The 17,455-nt window shown below is 40.2% G+C and overlaps 1 protein-coding gene across 2 annotated transcripts; it reads right to left on the reverse strand.

The window, feature by feature from the left end:
- Positions 1-354: 354 nt before the first annotated feature.
- PLP1 (proteolipid protein 1) lies at positions 355-16,231 on the reverse strand. 2 transcript variants are annotated; one of them, XM_028523155.1, is made up of 7 exons: positions 16,034-16,231; positions 8,121-8,307; positions 7,195-7,351; positions 5,852-6,020; positions 5,315-5,388; positions 3,318-3,383; positions 355-2,214 (listed from the first exon to the last, which is right to left on the reverse strand). In XM_028523155.1, exons 1-7 carry the CDS (start codon positions 16,035-16,037, stop codon positions 2,143-2,145), a joined length of 729 nt encoding a protein of 242 aa, XP_028378956.1. In that variant the 5' UTR covers positions 16,038-16,231; the 3' UTR covers positions 355-2,142. The 2 variants fall into 2 exon arrangements, with proteins under 2 accessions (XP_028378956.1, XP_028378955.1); XM_028523154.2 differs by having other exon boundaries at positions 7,090-7,351; positions 16,034-16,192.
- Positions 16,232-17,455: the final 1,224 nt, after the last annotated feature.

A 17,455-nucleotide genomic window follows, 5' to 3' on the forward strand; every position in this document is an offset into this window, starting at 1 on the left:
GACCTGAAAAATTAATGAACTTTTTAAACAAAGCACAATAAAGATATAATCTTTCAAGTTCTCTTGTGGGGTTAAAGAGAACAATTCACTCAGAGGACACAATGTTTTATTGAGAACATTCTTAATTTTATTTTCTTTAATTTTATAAAATACATTTTATAAGATAAGTTTCTAAAAGCTTATCCATTATGTGTGTTAAAATTGAAATTCTATATCAGAAATGAGGCAAACTCTTGCAGTTGATTAACTCTCTTTGTGTGTGTACGTGTGTATGTGTGCTTGGGGGGTTTTCAGGAAAGGCTGGTTATTTATGTTGTTAAATCAAAACAAAACACAAGGTATGAATTACTTCACTTTTTTTTTTTTGATCTTGATTGGTTTCTTACAGAACCTTTTGCATCTCCTTCTTCTATGCAGCCTGGAAGCTTATCTGGTATACTGGTCTGAAAACAAATATCAGGTGTCTTTTTGTAAAGATATATCTCCTTAAACATTGCTGAAACCAGTTTGGGAGGGAAACATACAACTTTTTACAACAAAAGAGCCATCTACAGTTATACCCATAAAATCTTTCTTTCAGTAAAGACAAAGCAGCCTTTTATCTTTAAACCAAAGTTAATAAACAAGAAAGAGAAGACTAAAACCTGAGAGCTATTCAGGTTTCAAAATCTTTCCACCTTTCCTTTTCCGTGGAATCTTGCCAACTGAATATCTGACAGGTGGTGCATTCAGTTATGTGTTCTACACCAAGAGAGAATAACCTGTATGATAAATCCAACTCTTTAACACACCAAGGTAATATTGCTATATTAAATCACTTCCCACTAGCTAAAAAGAACAATCAACTAATAATTAAAATAATAGGTTATTCAAATTCACCAAATCTGTTTCTGCAAAAGGCAGAATAATTTATAGAAGATTGCAATAGATGCATGGAACTAGCCAATTTTATGTATCATTTGTGATGTTTACTATCCAGTTTTCATTTGTTAGAGAATCATATTCAAAGAATCATTCTCCAGACTGTTCTGGTACAAACCCATCCAAGTGAAAAACAAACTGGAAAATGTGAAATGTGCATCAATCTGAAACAAATCAAGATCTTCAAATCACCTATAGTGACTGAATGAATAATACCCCATGAGAAGAGCACCACTGTGAAGATATGGCGGAGGCCAGAGTACACAACTAATTAACAGAAAAAAAAATGCTATCATAGAGTTATCTACCCTGTGTCTATCAGAGGGCTGGCTCAGTTTACACTATTAGCCACTAGCAACTGCTGCTTCTTAAGTGAGTCTTTTAAAAATCTGAGCTAGTTTCTCTCTATTCTCAGCTCCTTGGAAACTACAGGGTTGTCATGGTAGCTGCTCTTAAGGAGGAGAGAATAAGAAAATGCTGATAACACCCTGTTTCTCTTCTCTAATAAGGTGTAAGAGCAGGTTTCTCCTCTGTCTACACAGACACTACGCTCCCTTATGCTGTAAGTAAGGTTGACTGAGTTACGGCTTAAATAGTCCTTCGCCATTGGGGTCAGTGCTCTCTTTCTATGGGTGAAAGATCCTTGCTTTGACCCCCTTCTCCCAGCTGCAATAGGTAGATTTGGAGAAATGCTTTTATTGTTTTACTGGCATTCCTTTTTTTCTTCTATCTTCAATGGTAATAGGGAAACAGAACTGAATTCTCTGTTTTGCATATCAAGGAGAATATATTTGGTCCCTATAGATGGTAATAGGATCAGGTACATTCCTTCTTTCTACCTGAGCATCTTTCTTTTCACTTTGTTTCCATCAGTGGAAGTGCCCTTTGAGAAGAAAACACTCCCTGGTCCTCAGGGGATGCTTGAAAATTGTGGTAGATCCTCCATTTCTTTGTGGCTTGCAGTTGGGGAGTCACCATCTTAAGCATTTCCCATTTCTACCAGGAGCCAGCTGTGAAGCAAAATGACTAAAACAAGTACATACGAGGAGAGAGTCCACAGAGAGACATCAATTACCACAAGACTCTCCTTTCTTGTTACACTCATCAAGTAAGAAGAGGGCCAGTCAGTGGCAAAGGCAAAAAGTTAACATGGGAGACGTAGTATGTAGGCTGTGCGGTTAGAGCCTCGCTAACTAGGGAAAGGGAAGTTTCTACAGGCAATCAGAACTTGGTGCCTCGGCCCATAAGTTTAAGGACGGCAAAGTTGTAAGTGGCAGCAATCATGAAGGTGAGCTGTAGGGAACAGAAGAGAGAATATGAGTGCAAGTAGGAAAGGAAACTATCTCCCTCCTCCAATATTCTTGGGAATGAGGAAGGAATGAACTAAATTATAGCTAAATAAAGGAAGAAAACGTGTTCTTTAAAAAGTATCACATCCCAGGCTTTTGTCCTATCTACTTGACTACCATTCTTCTCTGAAACATTTCCTTCCAATGGCCCAGGCCCAGAGAACAAACTCATCAAGGATTTATTTCACACCTATGCTTGGCCTAACACAGACATTTCCCGGGGAAAGTGAATAATACATGGGCTCTGCCATCATCTTACCCACATGTTTAAGTGACCTGGAATGATAGGGTGTTTGCTGCAGGCAACACAGGCCTCCAGTGCTTAATGCATCAGTTTATTTTACAAAATGAGAAACAACTAGACTATATAAAACCCTCAGCAGTAGGGGCCAGGAGTTCTGTGAGGTTATCCTTGAACATTCACCACTTACTCAATGACTTCAGATAAATTGTTTCACTCTTCATTGCCCTAGGTTTTTAATGTGAACAATGAATGCACAACCTTGACACTGTGCTATAATACCACCAGCAGGACTTGGAATATAGAATTACATCATAGTAATAACAATTCTCATACTGTTAGGGGGTCCTTCCGGTTTTTACAGGAGAGTAATTAAATCCCTTGGAGAATATCCAAGATGGAGTCATATTTACAGTATATAGAATTTCAGTGTTTGGAACACTATGTTTGGTAATGTTTCAGTGTTCTTAACACTGATCTGACCAAGATGTGTTGGGAATTAACTACAATGTATGACTGACTGTAAGTCATTTGATGATATTGTATGTTCTGTAAATGCTAAATATTATTCTTGACTACAAATCTCTTACTTCCTCTTTCCTCATTTGTTTTGTTCCTAATTTCTGTCTTTTATGCCTTGCCAACACAAAGTAGAAGTACACAGTCTCTACACTTTGCTGTCTCTTCCCAGTAGCTTCTCTCTATCATTTTAAGGTTAGAAGAAGTCTATTTTTTGACTTTCAATATAAGTAGACCCCAGTTATTCAGGCCCATTTATTTGCCAGTATCATTCAAAGATAACTCACCAGTGAAACCAGTGTGGCTGCAGCCCCCACAAATGCAGCAATAAACAGGTGGAAGGTCATTTGGAACTGTAAGAAAATGCAAAAGGAAGAACCATTTCTTGCAACAGAAAAAACATGCTCTGCTATATATCATGAACCCAGCTTTTTAAAAAGAAAAATATTTTATTTATTTATTAAATATTAAATAGTTTTATTATTTAATTAAATATTTGACATATTTAAAATATATTAAAATATATAATAAAATATATTATATAAAATAAAATAAAAAATTTTTATTTTATTTTAAAATAAAATAATTTTTATTTTTATATAATAAATAAAAATAAATAAAAATAAAAATAAAAACTTATTTTTATTTATATAAAATAAATATATAATATATAATAAAATGTTAAATATTGTATTAAATATTTAATTTTATTAAATATGTTATTAAATATTTAATATTAAAATGTTTAACAAATATTTAATATTTGTTAAATATTTTAGAGTAGAGAAAGGAGGGAGAAAGAGAGGGAGAGAAATATCAATGTGTGGTTGCCTCTCATGCACCGCCTACTGGGGACCTGGCCTGAAACCCAGGCATGTGCCACAGACTAGGAATTGAACCCACAACCCTTTGATTCACAGGCTGGTACTCAATCCATTGAGCCACACCAGCCAGGGCAAATTCAGCTTTCTGAATATGTGTTGATATCTTTCTCTGTGTTACTTCTGCATCTCTAAATTGTCACTTCTCTGACAGTAGGTCTTCCATTCTTCAATGTATACCAAAATACCTAGCTCCGTAACACCCAGAACACAGAATACACATGAAATACTCATAAAATATTTTAACCAACTTGTTCCTTACAATTGTGCCCAGGATCCCAAAATTTTAAATCAACATTTTGTTTTCTTTTTTTTATTTTTTTAAAGATTTTATTTATTTATTTTTAGGGAGGGAAGGGAGGGGAGGAGAGAGAGAGACAGAGACAGAGAGAGAGAGAGACAGAGAGAGAGAGAGAGAGAAACATCAATGTGTGGTTGCTGGGGGTTATGGCCTGCAACCCAGGAATGTACCCTGGCTGGGAATTGAACCTGGGACACTTTGGTTCCCAGCCCGCGCTCAATCCACTGAGCTACGCCAGCTAGGGAACATTTTGTTTTCAAATAAATTATTTTTGCCTTCTTCCTCAGGATTACTTTTATTCCTCTGCTTCATTTGTGTATAATATCTGTTCTCAATATAGTATTTTCGTTTTTCAAATGTACTGCTTTTTACTTCTCACTAGAGATTGAGAAGCTCCAAACTAAAAGTATTTTGTACAACATATGAACATCTCTAAGCACGATTTTCCTGATGGGGTGTTTCATCTAAAATAATGAAAATATTCATTTGGGGGATTTTACCATTAAGCTCTATCTTCACCTAAAGTTACAAATTTCTCATTTAAGCAAGGGAGTCTTGGAATGGAAGTCTTTCTATACAGCTCTAGGGAACATAGATATTTTACCATCTATGATCATTGGCTCAGGCACACTAAGCTAATATTTTTTTTATCCTCATGTGAGGGCATTTTTTTTAGAGAGAGAGAAGGGAAAAAGAAGGGGAGAGAGAGAAACATTGGTGGGAGAAAGAAGCATTGACTAGTTGCCTCCCATACACAACCAGACCAGGGACTGGCATCTGTACTAGGTATCATATGCATCCAGACTAGGGATTGTTCACATCCAGATCAGGGGTTGCATGTGCTCATACCTGGACCAGGGGTCAAACCTGCAACCTAGGGATGTACCCTGACTGGGAATTGAACCCACAACCTTTCAGTTACAGGATGACACTCTAACCAACTGAGCCATACCAGCCAGGTCTATGCCAATATTTTGTGGAAGACAATGTCCTAACTCAAAATCCAGCAAACAGAAACTGATCCTTAAAATTAAAGGCCACAGGAAGGAATTTATATGGTACTAGTCATTCCACTGTGAAGTAATCTAAATGGCCTACTCACCTCAGCTGTTTTGCAGATGGACAGAAGGTTAGAGCCACACACCTTGCCAGGGAAAGCATTCCATGGTAGAACACCTAAGTAAGACACACAAGTCAACCAAGGTAAGCTTCATGGAGTTGTGGGGTGACGTGAAGACTTTTTCTTCAGAGCCCTTCTTTCATTTTTAATCATCCTGGCTGAAAAGTTGGATCCTACTAACAATCGGGATTCTCTTTTCTAAAGATTTACCAAAAAATAGAAGGTAGTATTGAATAATTGTAAAATCTTGTGTTTGTTATTGAAATGTAGTGTTCTGGGTTGGGAACAGCAGTCAAATAGGATAGAATTGTGTATACAGCCAAGAAATCTCCCACTTTCAAGAATTTCCCTTCCAAGGGAAGAAATATCTTCAGTTTTGGTGGAGAGGGGATAACAAACTAAGATCCAGGGATCCCCCTTACATTCCCCCATAATTACCACCCTCCTTACCCTAAGAACCAAATTTATAGTGCTTCCATAAAGGGGTTGAGAAGCCAAGGCACACATGCACTAACTCACCATACATTCTGGCATCAGCACAGAGGCTGCCTATACTGGCAGAGGTCTTGCTGGGGGAGGCAATAGACTGGCAGGTGGTCCAGGTGTTGAAGTAAATGTACACAGGCACAGCAGAACAGGCAAACACCAGGAGCCACACAACAGTCAGGGCATAGGTGATGCCCACAAACTAAAACAATTGACATGGGTTGGTCAGAAATGAGCATTAGCCTATAGATGTTAAAACACAAAGTGGGAGATCCTGGAGTGGCATGTGCCAGAAATGGAACCAGATGCCAGGGATCTCCAACCAAATGAAATTAGTAAGCAAGGCACCTCTGACAAATGTCATTGGCAGTATCTACTAGACAACTGGCCCTGAGTGTGACAGAGGATGGCAGGAACAGGTGGGGGGTTGGAGTGAGAAGGATCCCTGGGTTAGAAAGGCTTCAGGAGACTTTTGGGGCAGATAAGGTGTGAAGAAATCAAAGTAGATCTTGAAAGAAAGTTGTGCCATTTCTTGCCTTAGGCTGAGCTTAGAAAAATCTTTCTTGTCACAAGACTTTTGATCCCTAGTCATTAAACAAAGCCAATAGGAGATTTAAATTTCAGACTCAAACAAAACCTTTCTAAGTCAGCTGCTGGTCTCAAAAGACATCCACAGATGTTCAGCCCCCAAAGGAACTTTTAACTTTCGAGACTGGAAACCACTGTGTGCCTCAGTAGAAGCATGGATGGCCTTCAGTCAAAAGATGAAGCATTAAATATGCAGATTTATCCTAGTTACCCCTAGGACCTCCAACAGTGTATGATCCCAAAATATTGTGAATCCCACCTTGGAGTCAATTATTTAATTTCCATGATCTACCATCCCTCTCAGATTAGCTACCTATGTCTCAGCTACATGGGTGACATTTTAGACTCTTAGGCAGTCAGATCTATTCTTGTTATGGCCCCTCCAAGGAGGGAAGTAAAGGGATACCAACAGATGACTTAGAAACGGTCTGATTATACAAAGCATTCAATAAAACTCATGCTTTTTATTTTGAGATGAAATTTTCTAGGGAAGTTTACAAAGGTGAGGCTAAACCAGATGGGCACCACGTTCTTCCTGACCTTGTTCAGCTGTAGCCATCACTTCCTCACTAAAAGGCCAGGTACCTGGAGAGGAACCAGCCTTGTGAGACGGTGAGGCCACAGAATCACACCCAATTGTCCCCCACCCCTTGTTATTGCCACAAAATCCTGAGTATGATCACCTTGTCGGGATGTCCTAGCCATTTTCCCAAACAATGACACACCCGCTCCAAAGAATGAACTTGATGTTGGCCTCTGGAACCCCTCCCCTTCTGGCCCCCTGTTACCGTTGCGCTCAGGCCCTTGCCGCAGATGGTGGTCTTGTAGTCGCCAAAGATCTGCCTGACTGCGCCAGTAGTGTAGAAACCCTCAGCCAGCAGGAGGGCCCCATAAAGGAAGAAGAAAGAGGCAGTTCCATAGATGACATACTGGAAGGCATGGATCCTGCATTAACAGATAGACAAGTAAGACCAGAGAATCTTATTAATCAAGGAACCAGTTCCCTTCCTGTATAAGTGAGGTGGGCACTTAAATGGGCACCTAAAAAAAAATGCTCAGGAGTCTTTAGAGGGATCACTAGGCTCCATCTACATACTTCCACCTTATCTGGATTGAAGTAAAGGAAGACAGGGAGTGTGTGGTTAAATGCACATGTTTCTCTACCCACACCTTGCCTACCCTATGACCTAAACAACCAGAACTCTACTCTCTTTTGCCTAACCCTTCAGAGATGCTCCCTCAGAGGAGACAGGAGCTGGACAAGACCAACAAAGGAACAGGAACCTAAATTGCTCTAGAAATAGAAAAAGCTAGTACTGGGCCTGAGCAGACTCAAGTGGTGTGTCAAACCAAGTGCAGTGACCCTACTCTGTCCAGTCATTATGCCTCCCCTGAGTTCTCTGTACCTACTACTTTGGAAGCTCCAACTCCGTCAGTGTTAACCCTACTGAGCAAAAGCTTGAATGCATGGGAGAAAACAAGGGCTGGAGGAGTCGCAAGCAGACAGGCTCCTCTTTTCTGAAGTTGGCACTTTCCCCTTATTTACAGGTTCAGATGTGGTATAGGTGAAATCTGCACACAGAAGGAGGACTCAGGAATCCTTTCCGATGTCACGCCAATCCCCTACTTGTTACTAAGGTACTTATGAGTTCTGTATCTCCAAGATGGAGAGAAGGAAAAAGAGAGGGGTTTGTGTGGGATGACAAGTACTCACACATTGATAAGATACTCATAGTCCTGGTAGTTTTTGGAGAAATAGGTCTCAATTAGTTTTTCTGTACCAGTGAGGGCTTCATGTCCACAGCCACAGAACAGCGCCACCCCAAAGAAACACAATCCAGTGGCCACCAGGGAGGCAAAAGGGGCCCCTACGAGACATCTTGCACAGCACTCTAATAAACCTGGGGGAGAATGAGGGGAAACAGTCAGTGATGTACAATAGGAAGGCCATGACACTCATACCTCCCTACCAAACCATTCAGATCCTGTGCTCACATGCATGGATGGAGTCTAATTTCAGAATCCAAGAAGCAGGAGAGTATAGAGCTTTAGGTTTCTGGAATGTGAGATGGACTCTAAAACTATGCATTCCAGGTGGGAGAAACTTTGGAAATTGCATGCTTCTGGATATTCCTGAACACTGTGTGAATATGCTACATGGAATGCTTGATTAGTCTTAGTCTAGATATGTGGACAGAAGTCCAAGGAGATGGAGGGGACTGGCAGAGGGCAGAAAGTGGTAATGGGAGAATTACTATTATTATTCCCAGTAATAAAAATTCTTAGTGATTTTTGAACATTTTTCCATGGCTGATTTGTCCCCTTATATTGTTGCTTAACCAATGTCCCCATCCTCAGTCTTATCATTTCTGTCAAAATAGCTACAAAGAGACTTTATACAAAGTCAGCAGAGCATGAAATGTCTTACTGGCATGACAAAAACAGACAAGGGTCTTGGAACACAGGTGTCTTAAAGTGCTAACAGTCCCTGAGATCCCCAGACCTGCTGAGACAGGAAAAGCATACAAGAAGTCTCAGGCTCCAAGAGAAGTTGTGCCCTCACTACTAGGCCCATGGTCTAAGGTGCTACATGAAGTAAAACTCAACAAATTTTAGGTAGATGACTGTCTATATGAGGAAAGGATGGCTCCCTCTGGCCTCTTGGTCTGATCCCCAGAAGGCAGAAGAAATAAAAACATTAATCCTGTCAGAAAAGAATTCTTTATATATATATACATATATAAATACACACACACAGACTTTATATAGCTATTCATATATAACATATATAGATATGATATGTGAAGTATTTTATATTTTTGTGTATTATAGGTACATGAGTTATTTATATACATATACATACACATATACACACAAATAATCAGCAATTGTGCTGAAAAATTCCTATTTTGGAAAAGCATCTTGGGAATTCTTATAAAAAGAAAATAAATTGTATTAATTTTTAGGTTTGAATTTTTGTACAAAGCTCAGTTATTTATACCAGAGTATCAGGGAATACAGGAGTCCTTTGCCCAACCTTTCTAATACTGGTGCGGTTTCTTTTTAGCCCTGAGTGCTTGATCATCTGATGATTTGCATGGCTGTATTGCACAAGTCTGAACAGATTCTAAAGGACCAAATTATCTCTATAATGGGAAACTTGAGTTAGACACATTTGTCTCTGTTCTCAGAGCTACAGAATGAGTGAGTCCTATACCTACCATCCCCTAGAATGACAGCCATTCCTTGTCTTCAAAGAGCTTCTCCTTCAAAGATTCTTCTATATCACATCATAGATTAGGCTTGGAAGCCCAAGCCAAACAGAGTAAGTAGTTAACATTTGCAGCAGAACTGAATTTGTTTTCTTTTCCAAGAAATGAAGCACTGCTGTCAAAAAGCTTGGCCTCTTTTGGAAGCAATTTGTAGCTATGCTGCTGTAAGTAAAGGCAGAGTTTACTTAGCATGAACTTTGTAATAGTGCTTGGTAAAAATGTCTCAACAGAACTGGTCCATGGTGTGTGTGTGTGTGTGTGTGCACATGCACATACATGTATACCTACAAATGTGTGCACATGTGCATGTGTATACCAGAGGGAGAAACACAGCATTTGAAATTTATTGTTATTCTCAGGAAAATTTTCAGAAATTGATCTTCTTTTCATAACAGGTTAAAATACTAGATGCATCCTGTAAGTCAAGAAAAGAAGTTTGAGCCCTGGCTGGTGTGGCTCAGTGGATTCAGCATTGGTCTGTAACCCAGAGTTGCTGGTTTGATTCCCAGTCAGGGCATATGCCTGGGTTGCAGGCTAGGTCCCAAGTAGGGGGTGTGTGAGAGGCAACCACACATTGATATTTCTCTCCCTCTCATTCTCCCTCCCTTCCCCTCTCTAAAAATATATAAATTCTCTTTTAAAAAAGGAGCTTGAAAATAAGTAGTGCTGCCATTTTCTTTCTCTGCCTATCCAACTTTTCTCCACCCCCAAACTCTTAGACTCTTCTAGTAAAGAAGGTCTCTGAAGCCTGGAGGTGGGGAGAGGGAAACATCAGTGACCCCACTGTTCCCTCTCTCCCTAGCACAGGGTCAGGGCTTAGACAGAGCCCTCCATGCTCCCTCAGACAAAGAAGCCTTGTTTTTCCCAGAGATCTCAGGAGCCTCATTGGTATTCTGCAGGGGCCCACAGGCCTGGGCATGGAGAGGGGGTCAGAATCAAGAAACAATGGCAGAACTGTTTGTTTAGAGTAAGGAGAGCCATCCACCCTAGCAAGTGACTACCCTGTGCCCATTCACTCACCCCAGCTTTTTCACCCTGGGAAGGGCTAAATGGTGGTGCAGGTGTGATCTGAGGTGGAGGAACTTGAAGCCTTGCTAACCAGAGAATTCCAATCCAAGTTTTAGCTGATGCCTCCTCCAGAGTTGTAATCCTCTTTAGTGTATCTGATCCATTGATCATTGTCCACATAACCAGGGAGTGTCATATGTATTGTTCTTATTGGGTGATGAAGAGCTAAACCCGATACCCTCTTTTTACATCCATTTTTCCTCTATTTTCTTAGAGCTCAAATAACATAGCAAATCCTTTTCTGCTCTATGGCTACTCAAAGCAAGAGACAAGAAGGACACAGGCTTTAATGAACCTTTAATGTGGGGTCAAAAATAAATGAGCCTAGATAAATCTATCACTGTTGAGCTATAAACAATTCAATATCAACATAAGCATCATATGTCCATCTTGTCACAATTGAAATAAAATGTTTGTTCTGGGGCATTTAAGTCTAGGAGAAGTGAAGAATCTGTCAGTCTGTCTAAGTAAAATATCAAATTTTGGGTTCCAACAGGGAAAAACTAAGAACATGCAAGAAACTGTGTCTTCTTCAAAGTAGCTGACAATCTAAACATTCTGAGAAGGGTCCATTGGGTTCACTTTCATTTTTCATAGCCCAAGAAATGTCCATGGGGATGGGGGAATAAGAGCCTAAATCCACAGGCTCTCTATTTCAGAATCCTTCATGGTTGAAAGGGTATTGGTGTAATTCTGGAAGGCTGTGAGGGATTCTGAAGAAGTTTCTTGCCTCTCTCAAGAAACAGTCTCACATTTTCCAGTCTAAATACAAACTGCAACATAGCAGAGTTGGCATAAAAAAACTGTATAGTGATCATATTACCCAATGCAACTCAGTTGGATTAAAACAACTAACTTTGATGAAAGATCATAGAGAAAAATAATGACCCTCCCTCAGTGTTTCTCTTTCATTTCTGCTTATGTAGATTCAGTACAGTTATTAAATACATTAGCACTAACCTAGATCCTATGATAAACAAAAGGGAATTATAAAGCTCAGCCCCTTTCTTCAAAGACTTTTCAGTCTTGGGGAGAACAAACTTATGTCTATGAATCAAAGACCAAAGCTACCTATCATCTTGTGCTAAAATGTATATAACCAAGTCCCATGGGGAAAACGTAAGGAAAGGGGAAATATTCAGTGTTGACTAGATTTATCTGCAAACTCCTCAAACTAGTATAATAGATCTGTGATAGAACTTAAAGCTCTTTTCACCAATGTTCTTCACAGGAGTTTGACAAAGATCAACAGGAATGTTGTGACATGTCCATATCTATCCAAGAGACTGTGTTGATCCTGATGCTGGCACTTTAAGCAGGAACCAAAAGCTCACAATCCCTCCCTCCTTTCCTGTGCCCTGGGCATGCCTCAAGAACAAGCTCCATGATGGAAATTCATCATGAATCTGGAAACTTATCAAAGGGAGGAAAGGAAGGGCTTCATAGAAAGGGATGGTAGAAAGAAACCAATTGTGCATTGCACAATTCCTACCTTGTCCCTTAAACCCAGCTAACAAAGGGAAAAATAGAGCCCTATACAATATAGCTAAACAACAGGCAGTCTCATTGAGTAAAAAACTGGCCCTATCTCCCTAGGTCTTTAATTTGTACTATAGTCTTACCCTCCTCCCAGATCCCACCCCTTAACCTCACCCCATGAACAGAGGTCTCCTTGATCAGAGCCTAGAAGCAGTTGACAGGGCCAAGATGCTAGAACAGCAGTGACTGGTACTGGGGATGGATGGGGATCACTGGGTGGGTTTTAGGAGTAAAACAACAATCATCAGGAGGTACCAGCAACAAAGACTTTTGCTTCTGGGTTTATCCTGGTCAGACAAAGTCCTGCTTATAATCTTGTCTTTCCTACATGAAATCAGCTCTTATACCAAATTCAAAGACTAGAAAGGAGCCCTACAGCCACTGGAGCATGGGAATCCAAGTCTCCCGGATAGACAAGTCCTGTGGACAGAGTTAAAGCAAAAGAAATCCTAGACTCCTCTTCAATTGGGTATTATTATTACCATGGCAACCGCATCTGGACCACCTTGTTTCCTATACTCTCTGGTCCTCCACAGCATGTGTGTGCATGCATACACACACACACACACACACACACACACACACAACCAATGTATGTCCAAATATTGGGAGGATGGGGTAGAAGTTTGATTGTTAAACTCTATCCATAACAAACTGCCTTCACCTTGCCCACATTTAAGAAGGTAAAACAGAAGTAGCTGACACTATGCTAAGAGACAACATTTTTCATACCTTATTCCTTGTCAGTGTCCTACCAATGTCTCCTCTCTGGTTGCAGTGTAAAGCTGATCTGGAGAGCTTTGTTGTCTTCCTTGGAATATCACTGACTCAGCGTTGTGCCTGGCAGAGAACTCAGAGGCCAGCACAGAGCAGACAGATTGCCCTTAGGATCATTTGAAAATAGCCAGGGAGGAATTAATAATCCATTAGTAATTGCTGAGCTTATGATATAAGTTTAGTCCCTGGTGGTGGCAAAGGAAGGAACAGCTGTTTTGTTTGCCTTTCATGGTTGATGTGATTCTTCCTGATCAACTCACTATTCTGACTAGACCTTACCCCGGACCTGAGTTTCTGGGGGCAAAGAAGGCATTTCTACCATTGCTTTCTTTCAAGACTAAGAACTATCCCCTGATGATGGTTTTCAGGGCTTCAGGGTAATATGCAAAAAAGCAACAAGAGAAAAAAGATGCCAGTCTGGGGTTCTGCCTTGATGGGTTTGAAGGCTGTATTTCCCCTATCCAACCAAGTCACAAGAGGTTCTTGAGCCTTATTATTACTGAGATAGTTTTGAGAGAGTACTTCTAGTTGTCAGACTGTTGAGTAAACTGGCTTTCCTAGCACAGAGCCAGAACAAAATCCCCTCGAAGCAGAGCAGATTTTTACCTCCACCTCATTCTCCAAGGGCTCCTCTGGTTCTGCAGGGCTGAGGTGAGGAGTGGGGTACAGAATACTGTCCATGATCATTTTAATAAGTATCTCTAAGAAGAATAAGTAAATGTGCTTGTTTGGATCTGGTTTCTTTTTAACTCTTGGCATTCTTGCAGCATTTTTGGAGTAGGGTGGGGTTCAGTTAGTCTTCAGGTATTTTGTAAAACTGGGCCCCTGCTCTGCCTCCACACTTTGCTTGGCCTACACCAACTTACTCTGAGCTAGCCAAAACTACACTGCTAAGCAAAGAGCCACCTTTGAAGGAAAACATCAAAGTCTGGTCACCAGGATAACAGCCACTGTTCTCAAACATTAGGCTTACAGGAGTCAGTGTTTTTGCTGTTCAGTAATGTCATTGTTTTACTGAACAGAGACCAATCAGCTACTGTCCTTTGGCTCTTTCCCAGTTCTAGTGTTATCCCAAAGACTCATTTGGAACACCTTCCTCCCAAGTTGGGACAAGGTTTAAAGAAATATCATTTCCCCTATAAATCTTTTGTGCAGACACTACTGAATTAATTGTTCCTCTTTGTTTCCAATGCTACAGCATTCTATATGGTTGAGGTAGTGAGTTCCCTGTACCTGGAGGTGATTAAGAAGAGGCTGTAGGAACATTTAATTGGCTACTGTAAAAGGGATTATTGCATTAAGGTTTGGCTCAGATAGTTTCTAAAGTTTCTTCCAACCACAGATTCCATGATGTAATTGTCTACTATAATTGTTAAAGATCCACATACTTTCATCCCCTGAAGAAGTAATATTTAGCACCATTCTTTACTCCCTCTCCATTTTAAAATCACAACCTACCTAAACAGCCACTCTGACATCAGGTAGGTTTTCTGATGTCAGGAATTGGGAAGGAATTGGGTTTCCCCGACATTCACCTCTCACCTGGCCACACTCAATTGGTAAAATGATTCTTACCCAAGTGCACAAAGTGCAGACAAAGAAAGCCCAACCACTTTGGAAAAAATATGAGTTAACCTGTACACAAGTTACTATATAATAATTGGTATTATCATAATTTACAATGGTTAGCCATTTTCAAAGGACTTTTACATCATTATTACTTGATTTTCACAACCTTGAAAGCAGACAAAACAGTTATTGTGATCCTCATTTTCCAGATGAAAAAGTGATAATTCACAATGACCTACCCAAGGTCACAAAGTTCATATGTGGCAGATCTGGGATATAAACTTGATTGTACTGACTTTTGATTCAGTGCTCTGCCCTCTTAATTATCCTACCTGAAAACATGCTGAAAAGAGCTCTCTTGATGTTTCAGGATAAAACAACCTAAAGGCTGACATCAGCTTAATAGAATTGAAAACCTATCTTTCTGAATGTTACTAGAGTCTTCTGGGCACTACATTTGATGGTGAATATACAGGGCAATAAATTTTCATTTTATTTAGGATGTATTCAAGCTGCTACTCTTGTTTTGCCCTGTGTGATTAACGTCTACATGCTTCTGTAGCATATTGTGTGGAAAAATACCCTTGTGCTCTGCACACCTTGCTCTTAGTAAACATTACCAAAAACTAAACATCATAGCTTTTCTCTTTGTTCATGGAAACTGGAAAAGTCCTCAGTACTCAATCAAGTCAACAACAGCCCTAAGGCCCTAGCAGCCTTGTCATAGCAAGGATTTAGAGTTTGGACTATGCCCTCATGAAAGCTAAACTTGTGAATATTTTTTGGATATGGCCACCCATACATACATGCATGCACACACACACAACTACTCATATCCACAAACCACGGTAAAGCCATTGAAGACTTTATTTTCATGTTCTGAACTTGAGATTGGCCTCCTTGGCTATGGCCAAGCCTGAATCCATTTTGCCTAATTCACCAATTTCCTACTGTTGCCAAATAGGGTCCAAATTTTGTATAAAGCAAGCAGTTATTTAGTACATCTGAGAGGTACCCAACAATCAGTTGCCTCCAGCAGAACCAGGGATGTCAGCTGACATGGCCATTACCAGGGCCTGAGAACCAAGGAAGAAAAGAAGGTAGAAGAAAGTGAGGGGTCAAGAGGAGACCTAACCATATCCAGCCTGCTGGGCACTCCCTTCAAGGACCTATGGGACTTTGCAAGTGCTGTGCTGGAACTCTTTGCTGACAAAGCATCAATCTCAATATGGCAGAGAAGGAGTTAATCTAATTGAGTATTAAAGAATTAAAAAAAAAAAAAAACAAGTGCCAAAGCACAACTCACTTAAACCGTTGAAAACCCTGAACCCCAAAGTTGGAAATTCTCTTGTGCATTCCTGTGCCTGTTTAAATATTCCATGCTAAAGTTTTTGAAACTCACCCATGTCTTTGGGACTCTGACTTCAACTGTAGCCGGCTGGCTAGTCTGCTTTACAGCTTTGTTCAGCTGGAAGGATCCTGGTCTCTCTAGTCTCCTTCTTCGGTCCTTTACTTTTTCTCTCTGAATATCTTTGTCCTTTTCTCCAGCAATGAAAAGGGCTTTCTGATTGACAGCCAATCCCCTTAAAGGGATAGGCCTGCTTTCCGCCTCCTTTCCTCCTCCCCTTCTCCTCCCCTTGTCCCCACCTCCTCAGGGATACTCCCTTCTGTAATGGCTCCATCTTTTCTGCTTTTCACTACCTTTTTTTTTTGCTTTCTTTTTGGTTTTCTTTTTGCTAAGAGTTACCTATATGGAATTTCACTTTGCTGCAGAGATATCTAGAAATGTGTTTGGGGCTGGAAATGCAAAAAAAAAAAAATAGAGATCCTAAAAGACTCCAACTGATATTTAGATCTATTTGGTATAGGATGTGGCAGCACAAGTGCCAGAAGCTGTGGAAGTGGTAGCTCTGGTGAGGGTTCAAGGTAAAAAACCTAGATGCTATCTTTCAGAGTCCTTCCTTCCAACTCTGGCACCAACCCCAACCCTCACTCATAGCTTCCCTTGGCCCTGTCCACATTTCCCTTCTCCTCATTCCTTGGCAAATAAGCACCTACCCCACCCAGCCTCAGAAACACAGCAGAGAAGAAAAATTTGTCTTTTAAAATAATATCCTCCAACTGAATAAGGACAAAATGCAAACTGTTGATTACACAAATAGATTGTGACCAAGCACTGCATCAGTTTATCAAGAGGATAATAGAGACCCAGAGAGGAGTCAAGTCCTGTGCAGGTTCACTGAATAGGCTAAAGAAAAGATCAAAGTTAAGAGTGTGGGTGATTTCCAAGGAAGATAATTAACTTTGATACAAGCCAAGAACATGGTCTTGGAATCATGTAGTCAATATCCCATCCTGAGAATGCAGTACCATTGGAGAACTAAGGCTGGGCTCACAGGGAGGGTATGGGTTGGATTAAAGCAGCAGATGCCAGTGAGGGTGGAGAGAAAGGGGGAAGGAAATATAGTGATTGCCCCCGACAAAGAAGCACTAAGGAAAAAATGGCCAAACATAAAAAAATATGGGACTAATATATGAAACCTGCCTTACCAATCAATAATAGTTATTTATAAAGACTATGAAGGTATTTGAGGGCCAAGAGCAATTAGCCTGGGAAGGTTTTCTAAAAAAGGTGAAAAAAAATTTTTTGTAAATGTACCACAGTTTTTTGATCCACTCATTTACTGATGAGAACTTAGGTTGCTTCCAGCACTTGGCTATTGTAAATTGTGTTGCTATGAATATCGGGGTACATAGGTTTAAAAAGGTGAATCTTAACCAGTATCTATACAGGCTCTTTGTTATTGTTCTTTATCCTTTAAGG

Source organism: Phyllostomus discolor, chromosome X (assembly GCF_004126475.2).
Source record: "Phyllostomus discolor isolate MPI-MPIP mPhyDis1 chromosome X, mPhyDis1.pri.v3, whole genome shotgun sequence".
NCBI classification, from domain to species: domain Eukaryota; kingdom Metazoa; phylum Chordata; class Mammalia; order Chiroptera; family Phyllostomidae; genus Phyllostomus; species Phyllostomus discolor.